At 31.0% G+C, this 20,962-nt stretch overlaps 1 protein-coding gene and 1 long non-coding RNA gene across 8 annotated transcripts in view; one reads left to right on the forward strand and one right to left on the reverse strand.

Annotated features, from left to right (window-relative positions):
- LOC145245801 (uncharacterized) overlaps positions 1–20,962 on the forward strand; it is a 454,171-nt gene that overhangs the window by 93,868 nt on the left and 339,341 nt on the right. The gene's annotated exons all lie outside the window — the stretch shown is intronic.
- Positions 1–20,962, reverse strand: part of LOC145245799 (uncharacterized) — a 445,127-nt gene that overhangs the window by 22,503 nt on the left and 401,662 nt on the right. For all 4 annotated transcript variants that reach the window (XM_080107444.1, XM_080107442.1, XM_080107443.1 and 1 more), the window contains 2 exons: positions 6,118–6,295; positions 3,340–3,446 (listed from right to left, as the gene is read on the reverse strand). In XM_080107444.1, the coding sequence (XP_079963570.1) occupies positions 3,340–3,425 (86 nt within the window). In that variant the 5' untranslated portion in view covers positions 3,426–3,446; positions 6,118–6,295. The remainder of the gene's footprint in view (positions 1–3,339; positions 3,447–6,117; positions 6,296–20,962) is intronic.

Consider the following 20,962-nt stretch of genomic DNA (forward strand, 5'->3'; position numbering starts at 1 on the left):
TCTATAAAGATAAATATTAAAAGATATTTAAAACAATGCAAATATTTATGCGCAAAATACGCAACAGCGCAACCGCAACACAAACCTAACAGATTACTTTCTTATTTGTTAATAAACAACAACAACAAAAGTGAACGCTGGAAAATAACTGTTGTTGTTGTTGCAGCAGCAGCAGTTGCTGATGATACAATAAAAAGTTTTAAACATAGTTTTCGGAAATAACACTGACTAAGACCGATAGACACAGAACTTAATAGGTCTTTTCCACATTAAAGAAAACGTATTCAGTGTCGGATTCATAAAATTAACATCAGAATTGCACAATGATTTTAACAGAGGTTTTATTTTAATTTTTCAAGTTTTTAATTCTGCTTATGAATATCACAATAAATGAATAAATGAACAAATTAATATGGAAATGGAGAAGTAAGTACTGTTTTAGCTAAAATAATGCTAAAAAATAAATTATAACTTCATGCGTTGACAAGTTAAATAGTTGTCGCCCTTTAGAGTACTAGAGGTTGTCATAGTTATTCCCCTTTCATCTGCGAAATTGCTACAAACAAGAAATCAAGTTTTCTTTTAGGGAATATACGAATTCGGTAAGTGAATTAAAGATAGAAATATTCAATTTATCAAGATATTAATTTTCATAACAATACACTATTGATTAGAAAAATAAATAAAAAATCTGTTGACGATTTACAAGATGAATTTCGCTATATTTTACCATTTTATTTATTGAAATTCAGTTTTTGAGCTAAATTAATCTCAACAAATCATATTAATATTCTTGCATTTTCTTACCCTGTAGTATACTTTATAATAAATACATTTATATTTATAATTATATTTGATTGTTTCTACATGAGTGCAACCATTATCATTTGTTACTTGTTAATCATGGACTTGCCCAGATGAAAAGGAAGATGAAGTAATTTAGTATTTATTTGATGCATCTAGGTTATCTTCTTCCCATGGAAGGAAGACTAGATACAGCTCATGGAAAGTGGGGTTTCAAAAGCTAGACTCTATAGGAAGCCCTGTCGACATCCCTTAATAGGGGTTTTAAGCGGTTAGCAATAAACTACTTTCTTCTCATAGGACGAGAATGTAAAATCTGAGAAAATGGATCTCATAGAACTACACAGGACCATACATCAGATCAAAAGAGAATAAGTTCACACCAGCATAGCATACCAAAAACTCTAATGATTTCATACCAAAATCAGACAAATAAAAAAAATCTAAAATATATCCTCCCAAAGTTTAAATTCACAAATTAATGGATATATATAATATCCTGATGTAATAGAATTATTGTGTTAATGTTCTATACTTTAAAAAAGACATTTGCATCAAATGATTAAACACATGATTAAAGTTTTTCTTTCTAATTTTATTTCGAAACTCAATATTTCACGAAATTAATAAGTGTTTTAAAAAATGTCATTTTTTCTTGTTAAGCTACAACATACAGTAAAGAATCTCTTTAAATTTAATTTCAAATAATACGTGTAATTTATGTTGGTCCAGCTGGGAAATCAGGCACATAATTATTAGAAATTATAATTGTTAATATATTGTTTATTATATTAATCAATTACTGCAATAATTCTATCAGTAAGAAAAGTCAGATTTTATAACTAAAAAGGAGCTATAACTTAACTTATGGATTTTTGCAAAATGTTATAACTGCTAAGTCATCTCTCTCTATACAAGGCTAACATTGTCCATTTTTCCGGTTTTCATATTTAATGTAGATTTAAAACTTATAATAATTTATAAATCACTGCATTATGAAGATTATTTATAGTAATAAAAAAGACAAAAAACATTGAGACTAACAAACTCTCTGTTGTGACATTGATTAATATTCAATCTAAAAACTAAACTTTAGGCGCATTCAAGGGTATACTCGATTTTTCATACTAAAATTTGTAAGTTTACTGTTAAATCTGATATTAAAAAAGTAAAACAAAACAAAACTCAAATAATACACAAAACTTTTGCTGCTGATATTATCTTGGTCAGTAAGTAAAATAAATTCTCTTTTCCATGCATAAATTTTTAATTTTTACACAAAACTTTATTCATATTTAGTGATAAATAATTAAAATGATTTTTTAACTTGTTCCTTAATGGTTGTTGGACATTCATAGCTGGATTTTAAAGTTCAGCAAAATTTGAGAAATCCAGTGTAGGTAGATATTTCATATGGAAATTTCGATGGTCAAAGTTTGCAAATTTAAATTCATCTATGTTATTTAGCATCAGATTAGTATTTTTTCTTCAAATATTTTCCCCTCAAATGTTGTTGGTGGTAAAAACAAATAAAATCATTTATTTTGTGAATTATATGAATGAACAATAATCAGTCCACTTTCACTATTTTTTTGGAGCAAAGAAATAAAAAATTAAATAAAAAATGAAGCATTTCCATAGAAATACAAACTTTCTGAAAAATAAGAATAAAAATAAACTTTTTGTTCATATATTTAAATTATGTAGTTTATTTAATTTTTATGAGCCTGTTGTAATTTTGAATTAATTGTATAGAAATACTTGATATTTGTTTTATATGATGTTGAAAAACTTGAAAATAAGGTAAAAATAATTTTCCATTTTTATGCAAAAATGTGGACATTAATACAAAAATCATACACATTTCAAAAGACATTCAAATAATCAAAAATGAAAAGAGCTATAATCAGTCAGTTACAAACAGAATTACACGTATGCGTATATGCATGTGGATACACCTGCATATATGTGTATATGTGTGTATAACATTCTTATAAAGAAAAATTCTGACAGAATATAAAGCAAAAATAAATAGAAAAATGAACAAACTGCAAAATAAAAGGCAAAATCAAACGGAAAATACATCAGTAGACTAATATTAGGTTTCTTGATTAACAGAAACTTTGTCGAAGTAAATAGATGATATTTTTGATAACTCTTGTGTAGTAGGTAAATACTTGTCTTCTATGCAAAAGGTATCAAAAATATTTTTCTTTATCCACAAACACTATATATCAGTGTATACACTGAAATCAAAACTCCATATATGCATTGTTGTATTTTACTGTAATTATCCAATCATGTGTTGCACATGCTTGAATAATTCCTGTATCAATATACACTTTCCATAATATCAAGCATTCTCTCTTTCTAAATAAGGCAACTTTTAAAGTCAGTAACAAAACACATGGAGGTAAAAATAGAGAAATAGATAGATAGATAGACAGAAAGAGAGGCAAGGTTCATCAATTTATTGAAAATGTCAATCGTAAAAAAAAACAAAAAAACAAAATGAAAAAAAAAGTTTCTTCCTACCTCAGTAACTGAGATAACTGCAAAGATCCACTATTGTTGTTCGAATATCCAGAATTGGTAACAAGTCCAAAACTCCAAGTGTACATCTGGGGTGTGCAGTAAGTTACCTAGAGTTCCAAACAGATTAGATTAAGTTATATCTGAATGCATTAATGTTAATATACTTTTTAAACACGTACTGATGTCTCTTTAAAAATGAGATCCACATATATATTTTTGATGGATTTGCTGTTTGCGTATATAAAAATGGGGATGACTTATTCAGATAAGTAGTGGGAGATAATAAAAGTATTTTTTAGTGATCATTAGTACATTTAAGTTATTTAATTTATAAAAGATTGCTGATGACTTATATTGGCAAGCATCAGTTTTGGGAGACTGCAGCGCTATGTTTGGATTCTTTTTTTATTCTTCCTCGAATTTTGGTGTTTTATCTTTGCCTCTTTTCCTTGGTCTTTCCAGCAACTGAACTGATCTTGAGGTGCTTTCTCTGCATGAAGTTCATCATAAAAAAGAACCCTTGAGAACCTACTATCATGCATTCTTCTAACATGTCCAAATCAAGCAGGCATTTCTGCTTCAGCAGAGTAGATGTGCAGAATAGTATTGTTTAGGACTTTACCTTGCAGAGTGATGTTGAAGATACGATTTAGACTATATTAAATTATATACATAAACATTCAATATTATAATATTTTTATATAAGTTACATTAATGCTATGATCATTAAAAGATACCATTTACAGAGTTTTACATTAGCAATAAAAAATGAAAAAAAACATTAAGGGCCGTAAAAAATAAAATACTTTTTGTTACAGTCAGTAATAATATTTTCAATTAATAATAAATTCAGAGAGAGAGAGAGAGAGAGAGAGAGAGAGAGAGAGAGAGAGAGAGAGAGAGAGAGAGAGAGAGAGAGAGAGAGAGACTTATATGTAAGATATACAATTTCAAGATGTATTTTCTTGTTTCTAAATTTTTGAGATGAGGATTAAGTATTGGTTTTATTTGGATTATTCATGCTACCATTCTCATCTTGAGTGTTATTCTTACAATGTTTTGATCGATGTAAGATTTGACCAATGTAAGATTCAACCTTGTACAAAATTTGAAATTTTGTACAGATTCCTAAGTTTGGCAAAAAGATTGTCAAATTCGATAGAAAAATTTCCAAGTTCAGTAAGATACATCTGAAGAAGATCAGAGGTTACATTGTTTAAAATGTGAGAATAACACTGAAGATATGCATTTTCTTGTAAGGAATTCAACAAATTCAAAAATAAAATTACAGAATTAATAACTCCAAGTGCTGGTCGTCAATAAAGGAAGTGGATAGAAGACTATCAGTTATGGAGATTAAGATTTTGCATCTTATTTCATGTCAGACCAGACTTGACCATGTCTGAAATGTTGAAGTCTGCCACCATTACCACACACTAATCTCAGACAAATCATATGCACTAGTATAAATATGTACTGCTTGCATAAATGACAGTTCCTTTATGAAAACAGAATTCAAGATGGAGGCCAAAATAAAAGTAGTAGATATCCTACACTAAAATTTAAAGATGGTCAGATTTAACTGCGACCATATAGCTTTTGATCATATACGATGGAATAAGAAATCCAGTGTGAACCCCACTGTGTCAGATAAACACAGCATAAAATGAAGCTACAAATGAACAAGAAAGTGATATACATTAGATTGTGAAAAAAATTTGATTATGATACATTCATTCAATCTGCATGCTTATGAGTGACAGATCCAAGAAAATGCTGTATCAAACTTAATACTCATTAAATGTGCATTTCTAAAATATATTCAACATTCTTAAATCAACCATGATTGACTGACCGAGGAAAAGATGATAGACTGATTGAGAAAAAAGAAAATCTTTTTGACATGCAAGGATAAGCATAAAATGCTTAGATTAAAGAAGAGGTCCAAATGGTTAAAATGGTTATTGATAGGGAATAGGAAATCAGCACTTTTCTTGACCTTTAGAAAGGTAGGCATCTTTAGTTATTGGGTCCTTTAAATGTGGTAAACAACCACTGTAGAAAAAAGACAACTCCAAATCCAACCTATGCACTGTATAGGATTTGGGTCGAATAACCTGGAAAATAACGCTTTCATAAAATAATCTTTTGGATGTAGTATTCTCACCCACAAATTTAATAAAATCAACCCCATTTTCTTATTTTACAAATAAAATATATATTTGTTAAATTTGGCACCCAATTAATGCTAAGTACTTATGCTTTCTTTAAAAAGGAATAACATATAATAATTTAAAAGTTTTTTTGCTTAATTTTAGACCAGCCTAGAATTTGTGTTAAAACATTTGGAAACCACAAAGAAAGCAAGTATCTTTCTTAGCTTTGTTTAAAGATTTTATTCATCTGTTTTCTGGTATATAAACCATTTTAGATTATTTAATGTTAAAATACAATACCTATTGTAAATGATTTATTGTCTTTGATTAATTGACCACAAGTTGCTATGTAATCCATGACTGGGGACAATGCAAGTCCATACTTTTTCCAATGGTATTAATATGTGAATGACCACAACAGAGGTTTAAACTCAGCGTGGCTGATTCCATCAGTTGCAACAGTATCTCTACTAGATAAATTATTAAAGATTTATGCATCATAATGGAATTAATTTAATAGAAAACAATGGTTGGAGCAGGTTTTAACCTCAAAATGATGAAAGAGAAATGTACTGAAAATTCGCCAGTGGGGTAATGGAAATATCATAAAAGATGGACATACCAAAAGGATAAATAATAATAGCTACATGCACAATTGGGCAGCAGCAACAGCAGCAACAGCGTCAACAGCAACAGCAACAGCAACAGCAAGTGGCCAGAGGGCAGATGAAGTGGTCAGCAGTTATAAAGGGAGAAAGAAGAAGAGGTACAGGGAGGCTGCTGTCGTTTCAGCACCATTGCTACAATAGAAATAAATAGAATCAATTAAAGAAAGAGAGTGATGGAAAAAAGAGGAGGACAAAAGAGAGTAAAAGAAATATGCTTTTATATATATATATATATATATATATATATATATATATATATATATATATATATATATATATAATCTTGTTATTGAAAATTTATTAAAATTTTCAAAACACATTATACACCTGTAAGAAAGGTATATATAATTTTAGTTATCCAACAAGGAGTACAAATAAACAAGAAAAACCTTATTCCATGGAGTTTCGAAGAATGCAATTCTTCTCATCAGAGGGAAGAGGTTTGCAAAATATGCAATAAATTTTGCAGGTTAATGCATTAAAGGAAACTACAAATATGAAATTAATCATACTTGCATAAAAAAAAAGTTATTTAACAGTTAGTGAAAGTTTATAGGGATTCAATGAAATTAAGAAAGCATAAATGAGAAAAAGGGAGAAAAAGGATATGGTAAAAATCCAATGAGAAAGATGGTAAAATCCAGAATGGGAAAAATCCGAAATGAGTTCATAGAAAATCCATTGGTAATCCATAAGAAAACAGAATTATAAATGTCTATAGGGTAAATTACAGATTCCAGAAAAAAACACCAGATCGTGGAGAAGTGAAGTTCTATTTTTTTTTATATAAAGCGTTTTTTTTTTTTAAAGTAATAGATAAAGCAAATGGAAGTGTTAAAGTGGAGATTCAAATTGAAATTGAAAAATTGGGTGGTAGAGAAGTAAATATAAATAAGTAAGTATGATCAATTATGCTGGTAAATAAGTGTCAAAACATTTTTAAGGAGATAATCTAGATAGGTCAGTAAGGAAATATGTATTTATTCATAGAATATGTATTTCTACAAATAAACTGAGGTGAAAGATATTCTAGGCAAGATCATAGTGAAAGAAAAAAAAGATAAGTCTAGTCAAATATCGATTTATCAGATGCATTATTTCATTCTAACTTTGAAAATTTGACCAACTTAATTTTATATATATATATATATATATATATATATATATATATATATATATATATATATATATATATATATAGGAAGAAGTGGTATAATGGTTACTAGTACGATTCTTGGTTCAGCATGCTGGTTTTCTATTTTTTGGGCGGGGGAGGGGGGCTACGGTGTTACTTTTATTAATATCCTTAGAAAAGGTTTGAATTCATATTATCCTTTCAGTAGGGAAGAATAGAGTCTTAAGCCTTGATTGTACAACTATTATAGAAGAAAAACTTTGACATAACATCAGTCTTTTTCTACTTATCCATGCATTGGTTATAGTCGTTCTAGATTTCAAGTTGCCACTGAATTTAAACAATGCCATTGCAGGAGATGTGTAGTTAGAGATTCCTCAACCCTTGCTTGACTATGGACTCTTCACACACATGCACCATTACAGAAAGTATCCATTTTCTTTTGACACTGAAAGGAGGCTAATAACACACACACACACACACACACACACACACACACACACACACACACACACACACACACACACACATATATCTACGGAAATGAGACAGAGGAAAATAAAACCAAAATGCATGTCATAATTGAGAAATTTGCTGCAAAAACACAACACTTGTTAAAGAATATAAGTAATAAAAAGATATGTGTGAATGCCATAATGAAGAACAAAACCGTCTAGGTAATGGATGGGGGGGGTGATCAGAAAGAAATAAGGAAATATTTCAAAATGGTAGAAAGCTTCATTGGAGCAAAAAATTGCGTCTCAAATGTGTAAAAACATGATTGCTAAATACATTAGGAAGAATAGTGTGGTTTATGGTGACGCTTATCTTGGGAGGCATTCTTGGAGAGTCCTTATCTTTTACAGCAGCTACAACCCCCCCCAAAAAAAAGAGAAGAAGAAAAGGAAGAAAATTGTCTTTTATGTTTATTTGGGATACAGAGGGTAGATGAGTGTTGGAACATTATGGCAGGTGAGAGAAAAGGGGTGGGGGAATTATAATAAATGGCTTCAATTATTACTTATCATTGTGGCATATTACATAGATTATTGAATGTAAAGAAAATGGATTAAGGTTTTCTTGATACGTTTTATATTTGTAGAATTTTGCTGTAGTTTTTAACGTTATTAATAATGACACAACAGGATTTAGAAAAATAAATTATTTTTTGTCCAACAGAAACTTGCAATTATATTTTCTTAAAAAAAAGCAGGTAAGATAATTATTGTATATTTAAAGATGGTGGATGGAGGGGAAGAGAAGAAAATTATTAATGAAAGATTGAGAAAGCCTGAGAGAAAATATAAAAAATAAAAAGCTTGGAGAGAAGAGAAAAGAAAAATGGAAGAACGTTTAAATTGAATGTGTATATATATATTGTGCAGCTAGACAAGCAACTACATCAAGCCAGGATCGAAACTTGACTGTCCAAACAACAGCCGGCACTTCTAACCGTTATGCTATTCGGCTGCTGCAGTGCCGGGTAGTGAATTAACAACATTTTGACATATATATATATATATATATATATATATATATATATATATATATATATATATATATATATATATATATATATATATATATGTGAGAAAGGGAGAGAGAGAGATAGGGGAAAAGAGCAAAAGACATAAACAGACAAGAATGTGTATTCCTTAGATGCGTTCATTCAATTTTCATGTTTAATGATGAAAGTTCTGTTTCAAACTTGAACATGAAAAATGTGTGACTGCATTGAAAAATACTATTTCAAACTTAGCTCAAAGTGTGAGAGACTGACTAACCAACAACGTAAGAGCATATCTAAGAGAGAGAGAGAGAGAGAGAGAGAGAGAGAAAAAGAGAGAGAGAGAGAGAGAGTAAAGTTCAGTGTTTTATGCATAGACATTTTAAGGGTTTTTGAAACAATGTTCCACAACATTTAGAACAGATGAAGGACATCCAATAACAAAACATGTTTCAGTTTAAAGTATAGTATCACGAAACGATAACAGCAAGGCTATATCAAGATAGCACTAAATCTGTAAAAAGATTGACCACAAAAATCTTCAGATGTTGTAAGACAATATTATTTTTAAATTGTAAGCACGGATTTATGAAGAAAAAATAAAAGAACATGTAAGTAATTATGAAATCTGTTTTCAATATGTTAAAGTTGAATACATTTTCAATAACGTTTGAGCAATAATATTCTAATTGTTTTGTTTCATGAACTACCAAGAACTACCAGTGATCCCTATTTTAAACTGGATTTTCATTTCACTATTCAATCCTGTTTTTGCAAATTAAAATTCAATATTTTAATTATTTAAATTATGAAAGGAACAAAAGAGGGAGAGAAAGGAAACAGAGAAAACAATAAGTGAAAGAAAGAACAGGACAATAAGATATATATAGAGAGTATGAGGGTAAATAGATGGTAAACAAAAGTGAAGGCATTGAAAAGGAAGAACGGGTAAACAAAAATTGAGAATACAAAAGAGAGAGAGAAGAGAGAGAGAGAGAGAGAGAGGAAGAGAGAGAGTAGAAGTAGATAAAAAAATTATTTCTTTTGTTTGAGATGAAAGCGCAGTAGTAGTTGTATTGAAAGGAAAACCAGGAGCTGTAGAGAAAGTTCTGACACATTATCCAACAGAGCAATCACTAAAGTGAATAACAATTAAAATCCAAAAGCCATAAAACCGTCAAAGTTCAGTGCCTAAACATTCACTGAGGCGACTCTTCTAACCACTCCCAACTCTTCCACATATAAGCATTGCCCTGTCTTGCTTTACTCCCTAATTTGTTCCCTACTGCACAGATGGAATGTACCATGGTGATACAAACTGCAATGTATCTCTTCCCTCATATCACGAATGACTTCATTGTCCTAAGGATTATGCTCTTTGATGATTGAATCGACTGTGCTTGGAAATAGTACAACAAGCATGCCAACTCATCTTTTTTCATTCAGTGTTGAACATATGAACGGAACAAGACGAAGTTTCTATCAAAACCAAATGGAAATAAAAAGTTCCAGAGATTTTGTCTCTAAGTCAATTCCACTGTTTCTAAGAATAGAATAAATCCTCAGCAAATGATTTACTGAAAACAGACCTTGAAATCCATCATTCTTTGTAGTGAAAAAAATAAATGAAAAAAAAATTAAATAAATAAAATAAGAAGCAAGAGCTAAAATTAATAATAAAAAAATATTAAAACAATATAGTCATGCAAAGAGGGACATTTGATACTATTTTCCACCTTAACATCAATTGTACTTTATTGAAACAATATACAAATGCTCAAACAAATTGTTTAAAAAAATATAAACAAACTGTTAGTAATTTTATTACACATATATTTACATACATAAATTATTGTTTTGTTATAAAATTTTTTGTTGGTTAATTTGATGTTTCTGAGTAGTGATGATATGGCAACAAATTAAGATGACCCAAAGATAGTCAAATTAATTATTGTCCAATCATAATACTGATTCACCCAGACATATGAACACTTCTTCATCTACAATATCTCCACTAAATTTTAATGTTTAATAGTAGCTTATTACTACTATTTAATAGAAACAATAGGATACCATTTTGAAAGCATTACTAAATGTATTGAATGATATATATCTTCAATATTTTAATCAGCTAACTAATGTTAACTCACTTATATCAATGAGTGGGTCGACATGGGAGGCATAATATTACTTTGGCAGAGGCCAATAACACATCAAAACAATGACAGAGTTTTGCAAGGTTCATTGTGTCATTTTAACAACTGAAGTGCAGGAACAACAGGACATCCTTCCCTAGGATACCAAAGATTTCAACAGGGACAAAATTGTATTGGTCCATCAGTTAGTGGTACTTTATTTGCTTCATCTATTAGTGTGATGACCCCCGAAACTGTCACAGTTATATACAGTAGGTAACAGACTTGCAGTTGTTTTTAAGTGTATATTATCATTAATTAATTAAATTGCCTTATTTATGAAAAGTGCTCAATAGACCAAATATATATCAATATAAGTACCAGAGAGAAAGTTACCTCCCTTACATACATTCTGTCTCTTCACCTTATATTTTAGAGACGTATATATTTATTTATATAAATAAAGTATTTTGCATGTTCACACACATTTAGAGATGAAAAGAAAATTGTTTCAATATCATTTAAGAAATACACATTTTTTTGTGAAACCAAGATTCGTGAGTGCTCAGGGTATATTATATATTTTCGAATAGGCGCACACACATAAGTATCAACACAGCACTATCATATCAACACTATTACAACATATGGCCATTGTTAAAAGGTTTAATCATAAGGGCAAAACCCAGAGGTTACAACTTTGAGATGAACAAGTGAGCAAATTTAATGATCAATACTAACTAATAAAAGTTTCTTGAGAGAAAAGGCAAGAAAGTCTTTAAACTTAGACACAATTTTCTGTCTGTATTTATTTATTCATTCTTTTATAGTGACAGTATCATAAAGCACTTGCTAGGATTTTAATCTGGCAATAATGAAGAGGATAATAATGAAGAGGAATGAAGATGACAGTTGTGTGCCAGTTGCACTTTTGTCTGTCATTTAAGACATCATAAGTTAATGCTTTTGAGGGAAAGAGGCAAGGAGCGCGTAACGACATGATCCACTAAATCTCAGACTGCAATCAGTTAGTTTGTTGTCATCCTGTTAGGATGGAAAACTAAGATTCAACGGTAATATCTCTGTTTACAAATCTATAAACAAACCTTATATGAGAAAAGATAAAGAGAACAAATCGCATATAAAATCATAACTAACCACAAAGAATTTTTTCTTCATCTCAAAAAGAAAATTTTATAAATGAAACATGATCAAAAAGTAATGAAAGTTTCTTTTTCAAGTTATCTATTATAGTTATTGACATCATAATATTGTTGGTAAAATATGAATTTATAATTTAATCTCATCTATGAATAAAATAGCAACTTGTGTTCAATTAATTGTATATAATACATTGTTTTACAATAGATATTACGTTTGTGCATTGAATAACCCCAAAAGGGTTTTCTCTGAAACTGATTTTTCAAACTAAATCATATCAACATGGAAATGTGTATGCTGCAATTATTTCTAAGCACCACACTATTGAGTCTAAAAACCAACAATGCTGCCCTCCTCCAACTGACGATAAGAGATGGTGCCTACTTGACCCCATAGTACCAACCCATCAGTCAATCTGTCCAATTGTCTGACTGAGTGTTGTCATTATTGCTTTCGGCTTTATATTTGATTTTTACCTAATTAATTACAACCTAATTAGTTAGGCAATTAGCCTAGTGTATTACGAAGGGCTACCAACCATCTGTCTCCAAAGGAAAGAGTATTTAATAGCAAATCGCAGAATGGCAAAACGCCTCTTCAGTAACAACAATTCTGGTTGGCATCAGAAACAGACAAACAAACACAATGCAGCCTGCCATCACAGTTGACTGGAACAACAAGATGGACATTTTCAAAAAAAAAAAAAAAGAAAAAAAAGAATAACATGTACTTAAATTGGAATCAGAAGGATGGCTGAGAAGATACAATGGATAGCCATAATAAAAACAGCTGAAATATTAAGGAAAACCCTTGAATGCAGAGACTAATACACATTAGCTATAAGTGCTAATCGGCCATATAGAAATTATGACAGAAATAAAACAAAAAGATAGAGGAATACTATATAGAACCAAAGAAAACTGAAACTGTATAATCGTAAGTTACTCCCTCTAAAAAAAGATTTAGTGCCGGCATCAACTGGTATTACACCAAATAGTCGAGAAGGGTTGCAGAAGATGGAAAGACTGAGGAGAGAAAGCACTAAGCACTAACTAGACCTTCACCAGATAGATGTGAAAAGGACTGGGGCCTTGGGGAGGCTTATTGTCACCAAAATTCCAATGATAACCAATGATCATTGTTAGTGAGAAGTCAATGGCAAGCGGCTGTTGTGATGATGCAAATTCATTTTTAAAGGTTATTGAAAGAGGTGAAGACTATAGAAATCTAGCGAAACTTGTCACCCGGACTCCAAGAAACACCACTGGTTGTTGTCAATGAGCAACCTCTGATGATGATCTGTGTGAGAACTCCTAGTGAGTAGAAATAACAGATCTCATTATTGAATGAAGAAATATATATATATATAAGAATACAAGAATTAACATTCTATGTTAACATACCATGCAATCATGTGACAATGATATTATGATCACATCTATATAAATAAGACAGTAGATGTATGTGTGTGTGTCTGTCTGTATGCAAATATTTAACTGATAAACTCTTAAACTACTGGTCACATAACACTGAAATTAACAGGAAATAGCAATCATACACCAAGGATGGCTTATAACAAGTCAAATCCTTGTTTGGATGTATGAATATCGCGTACAGACATATATCGGTAAGTTGAAATGCAAACTGTTTATTTCAACTTGCCGACATATTTTTACTTCTTTCTACACATTCCCAAATTAAATCCATTTCTTCAAGTCGTTTAATATTAAATCTTTCTTACCCGTATCTTGATAGATATATCAGTAGGAGACGTGGCTAGAGTGCTAAATGTTTTCGTTTAGATTCTAGCTGATGGCACCCAAGTAATTTTTTTTTTAACTTTTGAAATCACTACTTTATATTAGTTACTCAATAGGGAATTGGCTCTGTAATAATACATACGAAATCTGTATGAATTAAAATATATTTAAGCATATTTTAACAATGCGGCAAGGCTGGTAGTCATAAATAAATGCTTGTCAAGATGATTATTATTTGTTTGCTATGTCTCTTTGCAAATCTGCCTTTTTGGCCTTTTAAATACACTATTCATACAATATCAAAATGATGAAATTCTGGTTCTGAATTTTTGTGATGAGGATTAATTATTCGTAATATTTGGATTCTTTTGACTCCTGTTCTCATCTTGAGTGTTATTTATACAATGTTCCGGTTAACTTAACCTCCGACTTTCTTCAGGTGTATATTGTCAAACTCATGAATCTTTCTATCTAACCCGGGAACCTTTCTATCGAACTTGGGAATATTTCTGTTGAACTCGGCAATCTTTCTGTTGAACTTGGAAATTTAATAATGATAGAACAACGCACAGATGTTGTCATAGATAGTATTTACTGTGTTTACTCATTATATTAGAAGATTGCATAAACCATGAAACTTTTATCACAGGTAAGCACAGTAAATAACAACATTTTTTTTTTATAATTTATCCTTCTTATTAATTAGCTCTAGTTTAGCAATTATTTTTTTTTAAATATTGAGTACAGAACAAACGTTGAATAAATATAAATTGATAACAGAATTTTTAATAGCTAATAATTGTTTAGTGTTGCAAACAAAGTAGCAGGATAATATATGCAAATTGAAAAGAAAATTCAGATCTTTATAAACGCTCCAGCTTTATAAGAGAGAGAGAGAGAGAGAGAGAGAGAGAGAGAGAGAGAGAGAGAGAGAGAGAGAGAGAGAGAGAGAGAGAGAGAGAGGATGTGGAGGAGGAGGCTGATATTCTTAAAATTTGTCTGTCCATTTTCTTTTAGCAATGAAAATGTTATTTCAAACTTAAGCTTGACAAACTGACAGAGACTGATATAGAAATGCTTGGAGACATCTAGAATAAGATTCATTCAATCTGCACGTTTAGTGATGAAAATGTTATTTGAAACTGATGTGTGTCCAACCGATCAGTGGACAAAGAAATCCGGAGATGTATGAATGCATCTTAAAGATAAAAAGTAGAACATATTTCTTCTTGTATTAACTTCTACAAACTTCTTTTTCATTGATATATTTATTGTTTATATACATACACACACACACACACACATATATATATATATATATATATATATATATATATATATATATATATATATGAGAGAGAGAGAGAGAGAGAGAGAGAGAGAGAGAGAGAGAGAGAGAGAGAGTTCTCCAGAAAACTTAAAACTGTCCCCCAAGTACTTTTAAATAGAGATGAGAAATCCCTGAGGAAATGTATGGCTGAAATTCTCTAAGCCCCACCGAAAGAATAAATACTTTAGAAGGGCCTTTGTGAAAGTAAAGCATGAAAGATGAAAAGAGTGCAAGAATTTGTAAAGTTTTACGGCAAAAGGATGATGAGAGATGTCTGCATGGTTTGGAGAAAGGCGGCCATGATTGTTAGATTAACAACACAATGGTTACTCTACTGCAGAAGAAGGGCTATTTAATCAGAGGGAATTACATTGATAAATGGTGTGTGGACATACAGATGGTGTGTGTGTGTGTGTGTGTGTGTGTGTGTGAGAGAGAGAGAGAGAGAGAGAGAGAGAGAGAAATTGGATGGAAGTGAGGAAGAGAAACAGTAAAAATGAATAAAGAAACAAAGCATGGAAGAGAAAGAGTAACAAGGAAGAGAAAGAGTAACAAAGAGTAGAGAAGAGAAACTGAAAACCAGAAAAAGAGGAACAGGTAAATGGAAGATGGAGAAAAGAAAACTATGTAAACGAGCAATCTTGAGTGAATATAAACATGCATACTTTTTCAAGCATATATTTTATATAAAATATTCAACAGTGTTATGAATAATAAGCTCAATGAAAATATATTATTGCCTTCAGAGCATATATATTATATGAAAAAATTCAAAACGTCATTGTGGAAAGTTTTCTGCATATGATTAAGAAGATATCTTTATTGTGGGTATATATTTCCTCAAATATCATTTCTTACCAATTCTTTTTGAATTTCCAGAACTTATGTTTTTTCCCTCATTAAACCAATGTTTTTCCTTTTTATTCCATCATCTTATATGTGACTCTATAATATCTTCCTGCCTTTGATAATTTGTGTAATAGCAACAGCGGCTATATGTACAATGAAACACATAATACACTTATGAAAATAGTAAATATAAATATACCTATATATTTATAAAAATATCATGATTGTGGATTGACTTTTTGTGGTAACTGGAATTAAAATTTATATATATAGTAGTATCTGTTCTGTAATTGGTCTTTGGTCAATGTAGGGGAAACTCTTCATTTGGATACTGCCAGAATGCCCCCTTTTTGGGAGAGCTGGTTTTCCTCCACATTAAAAATGGCCTTGTTTCTAATTTGCTTTTGTGGGACGTTTAAAAAGCAACGTCATTTCTGCAAGTCATCTTTTGTTTTTGATTGACTACGGTAAATTTGAGCGCTTTAGACTTCTGGTCACATCATGGGGTAGTGATAAGACGTCAGATTTTCTTTCACTTTCTTTTCCGCTTTTGTGTCATGGGTTCGAGCCTGCTTGCCTACTTCCACTTTTCTTTTGTTCAACAAGCACCTCCAAACACCCAGGAAACGTCGGGCACTCAGGCTAGTATAATAGAAGATAACAGGTGGCGCCCAGGAGAAATAACTCAAAACCGATTTCTAAAAAAATCATTGTTGGCAATAATAATTCAAAATAAATTAAATATATTATAAATATAAATCAACTTTAAATAACAATCTTAAATAGAGCACTTAAAATAATTCTCTGACTAACATAAAGCTATTTAGTAAAATAGATTTTCCTTAATGTAATATGCAAATGAGGTTACCTCTTGAGCAATATATTTTGCAAGAATCGTACTATATATAGAAATAAATGAAATAGGAAAGTAATGGACCTTTTGTATATATTAATCAAATTGTGAACAAACATACAAAAAAACAGACAGGAAACAAAGACAAGAATACAAATTTATACACATATATATTATTGTGACACCTATGACATCTGAAGGTCACCAAAAATTTTCAATCTCAAATAAAGTAAAATATATTTGCTTCTGGACATGTAATCAAGGGCTGAGCCAAGAACAATTAACAAAAATGTGAATCAAAAATTTCTGCATTCTGTTGTTTTTGATTTTTTCGTGGGTCGAGTCTAAATATTTTTACATTATACCTTTATTCAATTCATATGTTTCAGTAGAATCATACCTTCTTTAAAGATGCACAAGCCAAGAGAGAAAAAAGTTATTTGAAAACAGTATAAATGAATAAGGTAAAAGTAAAAAATAAAAAAAGAAGATAAATGAAAGGAACAGAAGAATAAGAGAAAGAAAGCATGCAGATTGAAGGATGAGAAAATAATATATTATGAAAGAGCGCAGAATGGAGGATGAAGCAAGAAAGAGAAAAGGAAATGGTCATCGTTCCTTGTCTGATTTTCTATTGTATAACCAATGCTTTGGTGTATCAGCTGTAACTCGCCCCCATCCACATACACATACACTCTTCCCATTTCATAAGCAACCTGCATTCAAAATTGATGAATATATTTGATCATATTTGAAAGATAACATCAAAATTAAAACAAAAATCAATATAATAATAACAGAGTTCTTGTTCTTGCAAAATAAAATTAAAAAAAAAAAATAAAAGAAAAAAATAAAAGTCCCACTAAAACTTTGTATAAATCCTGAAGCCAAGAATGGGGCTGAAGGAGAGTGGGAAATTAAGCATTCCCTCTCAAACTCCTTTTCTGACAATGTTCAATATTTGGTAGATGCAAAAGTGCCTCGACTAGAAAGAGTAGAGGACATGAGAAAGGGTATTTGTGTGTGTGTGTGTGTGTGTGGGTGACAGTAAGAAGAGAAAGGAAGTAGAAACAGTAACCAGTAGGTGAGAGGAAAAATAATAGGCCAGGGTGGAGAGAGAGAGAGAGAGAGAGAGAGAGAGAGAGAGAGAGAGAGAGAGAGAGAGAGAGAGAGAGAGAGAGAGAGAGAGCGTACAAGTTGACAGAGGTCTACAGTGCGACAGCAAAATGAGTAAGTTGAATAGGGTCTGAATAAATATAATATTTCTAACTGGCTTGGTATGAATGCGTGTGGTATGTCTGCTTATAGCTACTACCCCTTCAGTAGCAGACAGACAGACCTAAAAGTGTTGTTAAGGAACGGGGAAGTGGATGAGGGCTAAACGCGCTCCTACCCCAGTGTTTTTAGGTGTGGATTCATTTGCCAGTCTTTCTTCATCTTGGTCAAACAACTTTATGCATAACAGAAGGATTTAAGATTTTTTTAATAGAAGTAAGGGGTAATAATAAAAAGAATTGGAGAGAGACGATGGGTGAGAGGAAGAGAGAAAGAGAAGGGCACAGGTAAGGAAAAAAAACAATTATTGGCACACACACACACACACACACACACACACACACACACACACACACACAAAATGTGTTTGGTATTGAGGATGAGAGTGCAGATTAGAGTTGAGATACAAGTGTCCAGAAAGTATGAAAAATAGTTACTTGAAATATAAGAAATGAAGGGAGAAAGAAATTGGAAGAAAGAAAAAAAGTAAAGGTGAAAAAAAAAAAAGAGCGAGAAGTGGAAAAGGGTGCAAGGAGGACAAGTTATATAGAAGAGTAAAAAGGTAGAAAAAAGTAAGGAGCAAAAAGCGTAGAAGTAAAAATAGTAATGAATGAAAAGAAAGACTAATGAATGAAAAGAAAGAGTAATGAGTGCAAAAAGAGACGATTGAAAGAGTAACGAGTGAAAAGAATGATTGCAAAAATAATGCATGGAAAGAATGAGTGAAAGAGAATGAGATGAGAAATGAAAGAAAAAGTAAGAAGTAAAAAGAGTGAATGAATGAGTAATAAATGACAAGTGTAAATGAAAATAGTAAAGTATGAGCAAACGATTAAGGAGTAAAAAGATTGATTGAAAGAGTAAGGAGCGGTAAAGAATGAAAAAGTAAAAGTGAAAAGAAAGCAAAGGTAATGGAAAATATAAGATTAAAAAAGAAGGAAAGAAAAATAGTTGTAAGGGTGTGGGACGGTATTTTCAAAAATATTGAAGTAAGTAGAAAGAGAAAATGAATGAAAGAAATAAAGACAGAATTATAAGAGTCTAAAGAAGAAAGGCAAAATAACAGATGGTCTGAGCAGGTCAGTGCATAAATGAGTGTGTGTGTGTGTGTGTGTGTGCGCGCACGTAGGGGGAAGGAGTGTAGGAGGGAAAGAGAGAGACTTGTCTTTAGTCTGTTTGGATGGGGAAGTAAGAAACGAAAAGGGGTAAAGACAAAGGGGACACATGGACTAATGTAAAAATGGTGGTGATGCTGCCACTGCAGCCAGTTCTGTTGGATAAGTTAGATTGCAAGAGCTGATTTTGGTGGTTGGGTGAGAAGGGGCAAGGAACCTACATGCGCCAACAACAGCAGCAGCAGATCAAGAGATTCACAGGATTGTCATTCCAACATGGAGACAATAGATTCATGATGATGACGATAGTGATGAAGAAGACATTGAGGTGTGGTAGCACAAATAATAAATCTAGATAATTTGTTTGTTTTAAAGTTTACACAAGTCTCTAGCAAAAATCACAGCTTCACACATGCACATATATGAAGAACAGTGTTAGCATCTAAATATGTGATGAATAAATACTCATCAGATTGGGCCGGATATCTCCATAAAGTGGATATTTCATTTGAAATACATTAATATATATATATATATATATATATATATATATATATATATATATATATATATATATATATATATATATATATATATAGGGTCCTGGATATAACCTTAAACTATATCCGATGGTGAGGCCCCAGCTTGTGGGCTTTGGGGAATGTGGAGCTACCCTTTAATTGCCATTGCTCCCAGGTCCACTCTGACCCGGAGTGGTAGTACCTGTTAGGGTCCCAACTATAGGTTGAATAGAAACTGACTTGAAAAAACATTCTACTAAAAACTTTTCTTTCAAATCACTGGATTTGGCGTTAAATAACCTGAAAAGGGTTGATATGCTGTAAAACAAAACAACCAACCAACCAACAATATATATATATATATATATATATATATATATATATATATATATATATATATATTGCATGTAAAGTTATAATAGAAACAGAAATAATGTTTTGAATACCTATTGATGTATTTCAAGTTGAATATCCAGTTTATGGAGATATCCGGCCCAATCTGGTCAGCATTCATTATATATATATATATATATATATATATATATATATATATATATATATATCTCTTCATCGTATAAATATCTCAGTAGCCATGAAGTCAAAGATCTGGGATAGAAATTAAAGGTGACTTGAGTTCTTGCAACCATTGGGATAGTTATACTTAGCTATGCTAATGATTCTTGGTTAAGATGAAACATACGTATGTGGATATTTAAAAAATATTTGATGCAATCATTTCCTTTCATGTTTTCATTTGCCTTTCCCATTGGCTGACCCTGTTACCTCAATTATTTTACATCTACTAAACAAAGAACTTTCATCCATTCTTTCAATGTAATCATACCATCAAAGTTTTTTTGTTCTGCATACATCTCCCGATACTGTTCAGATTTAGTCTCTGAGCTTATCAGATCCTAACTTGTCTTTAAGACTCACATTATGCATTCATCATATCATTTCTATTCATGCATCAAATATTCGTTATAATTAAATTAAAATTTTTTTTCATGATAGTTGCACAGAACAGAGACTAACTTTTATGTGTGTGAAAGAATGTATTTAAAATTGCCGCCTATATACAAAAGAAATTTATCTTTCATATAAAATTGTCAAACAAGATATCGTCTGTGTGACAATTCACAATACTTTTAAATTAAC

Source organism: Euprymna scolopes, chromosome 23, assembly GCF_053919585.1.
Source record: "Euprymna scolopes isolate OS-2025 chromosome 23, ASM5391958v1, whole genome shotgun sequence".
In the NCBI taxonomy this organism is placed as follows: Eukaryota; Metazoa; Mollusca; class Cephalopoda; order Sepiida; family Sepiolidae; genus Euprymna; species Euprymna scolopes.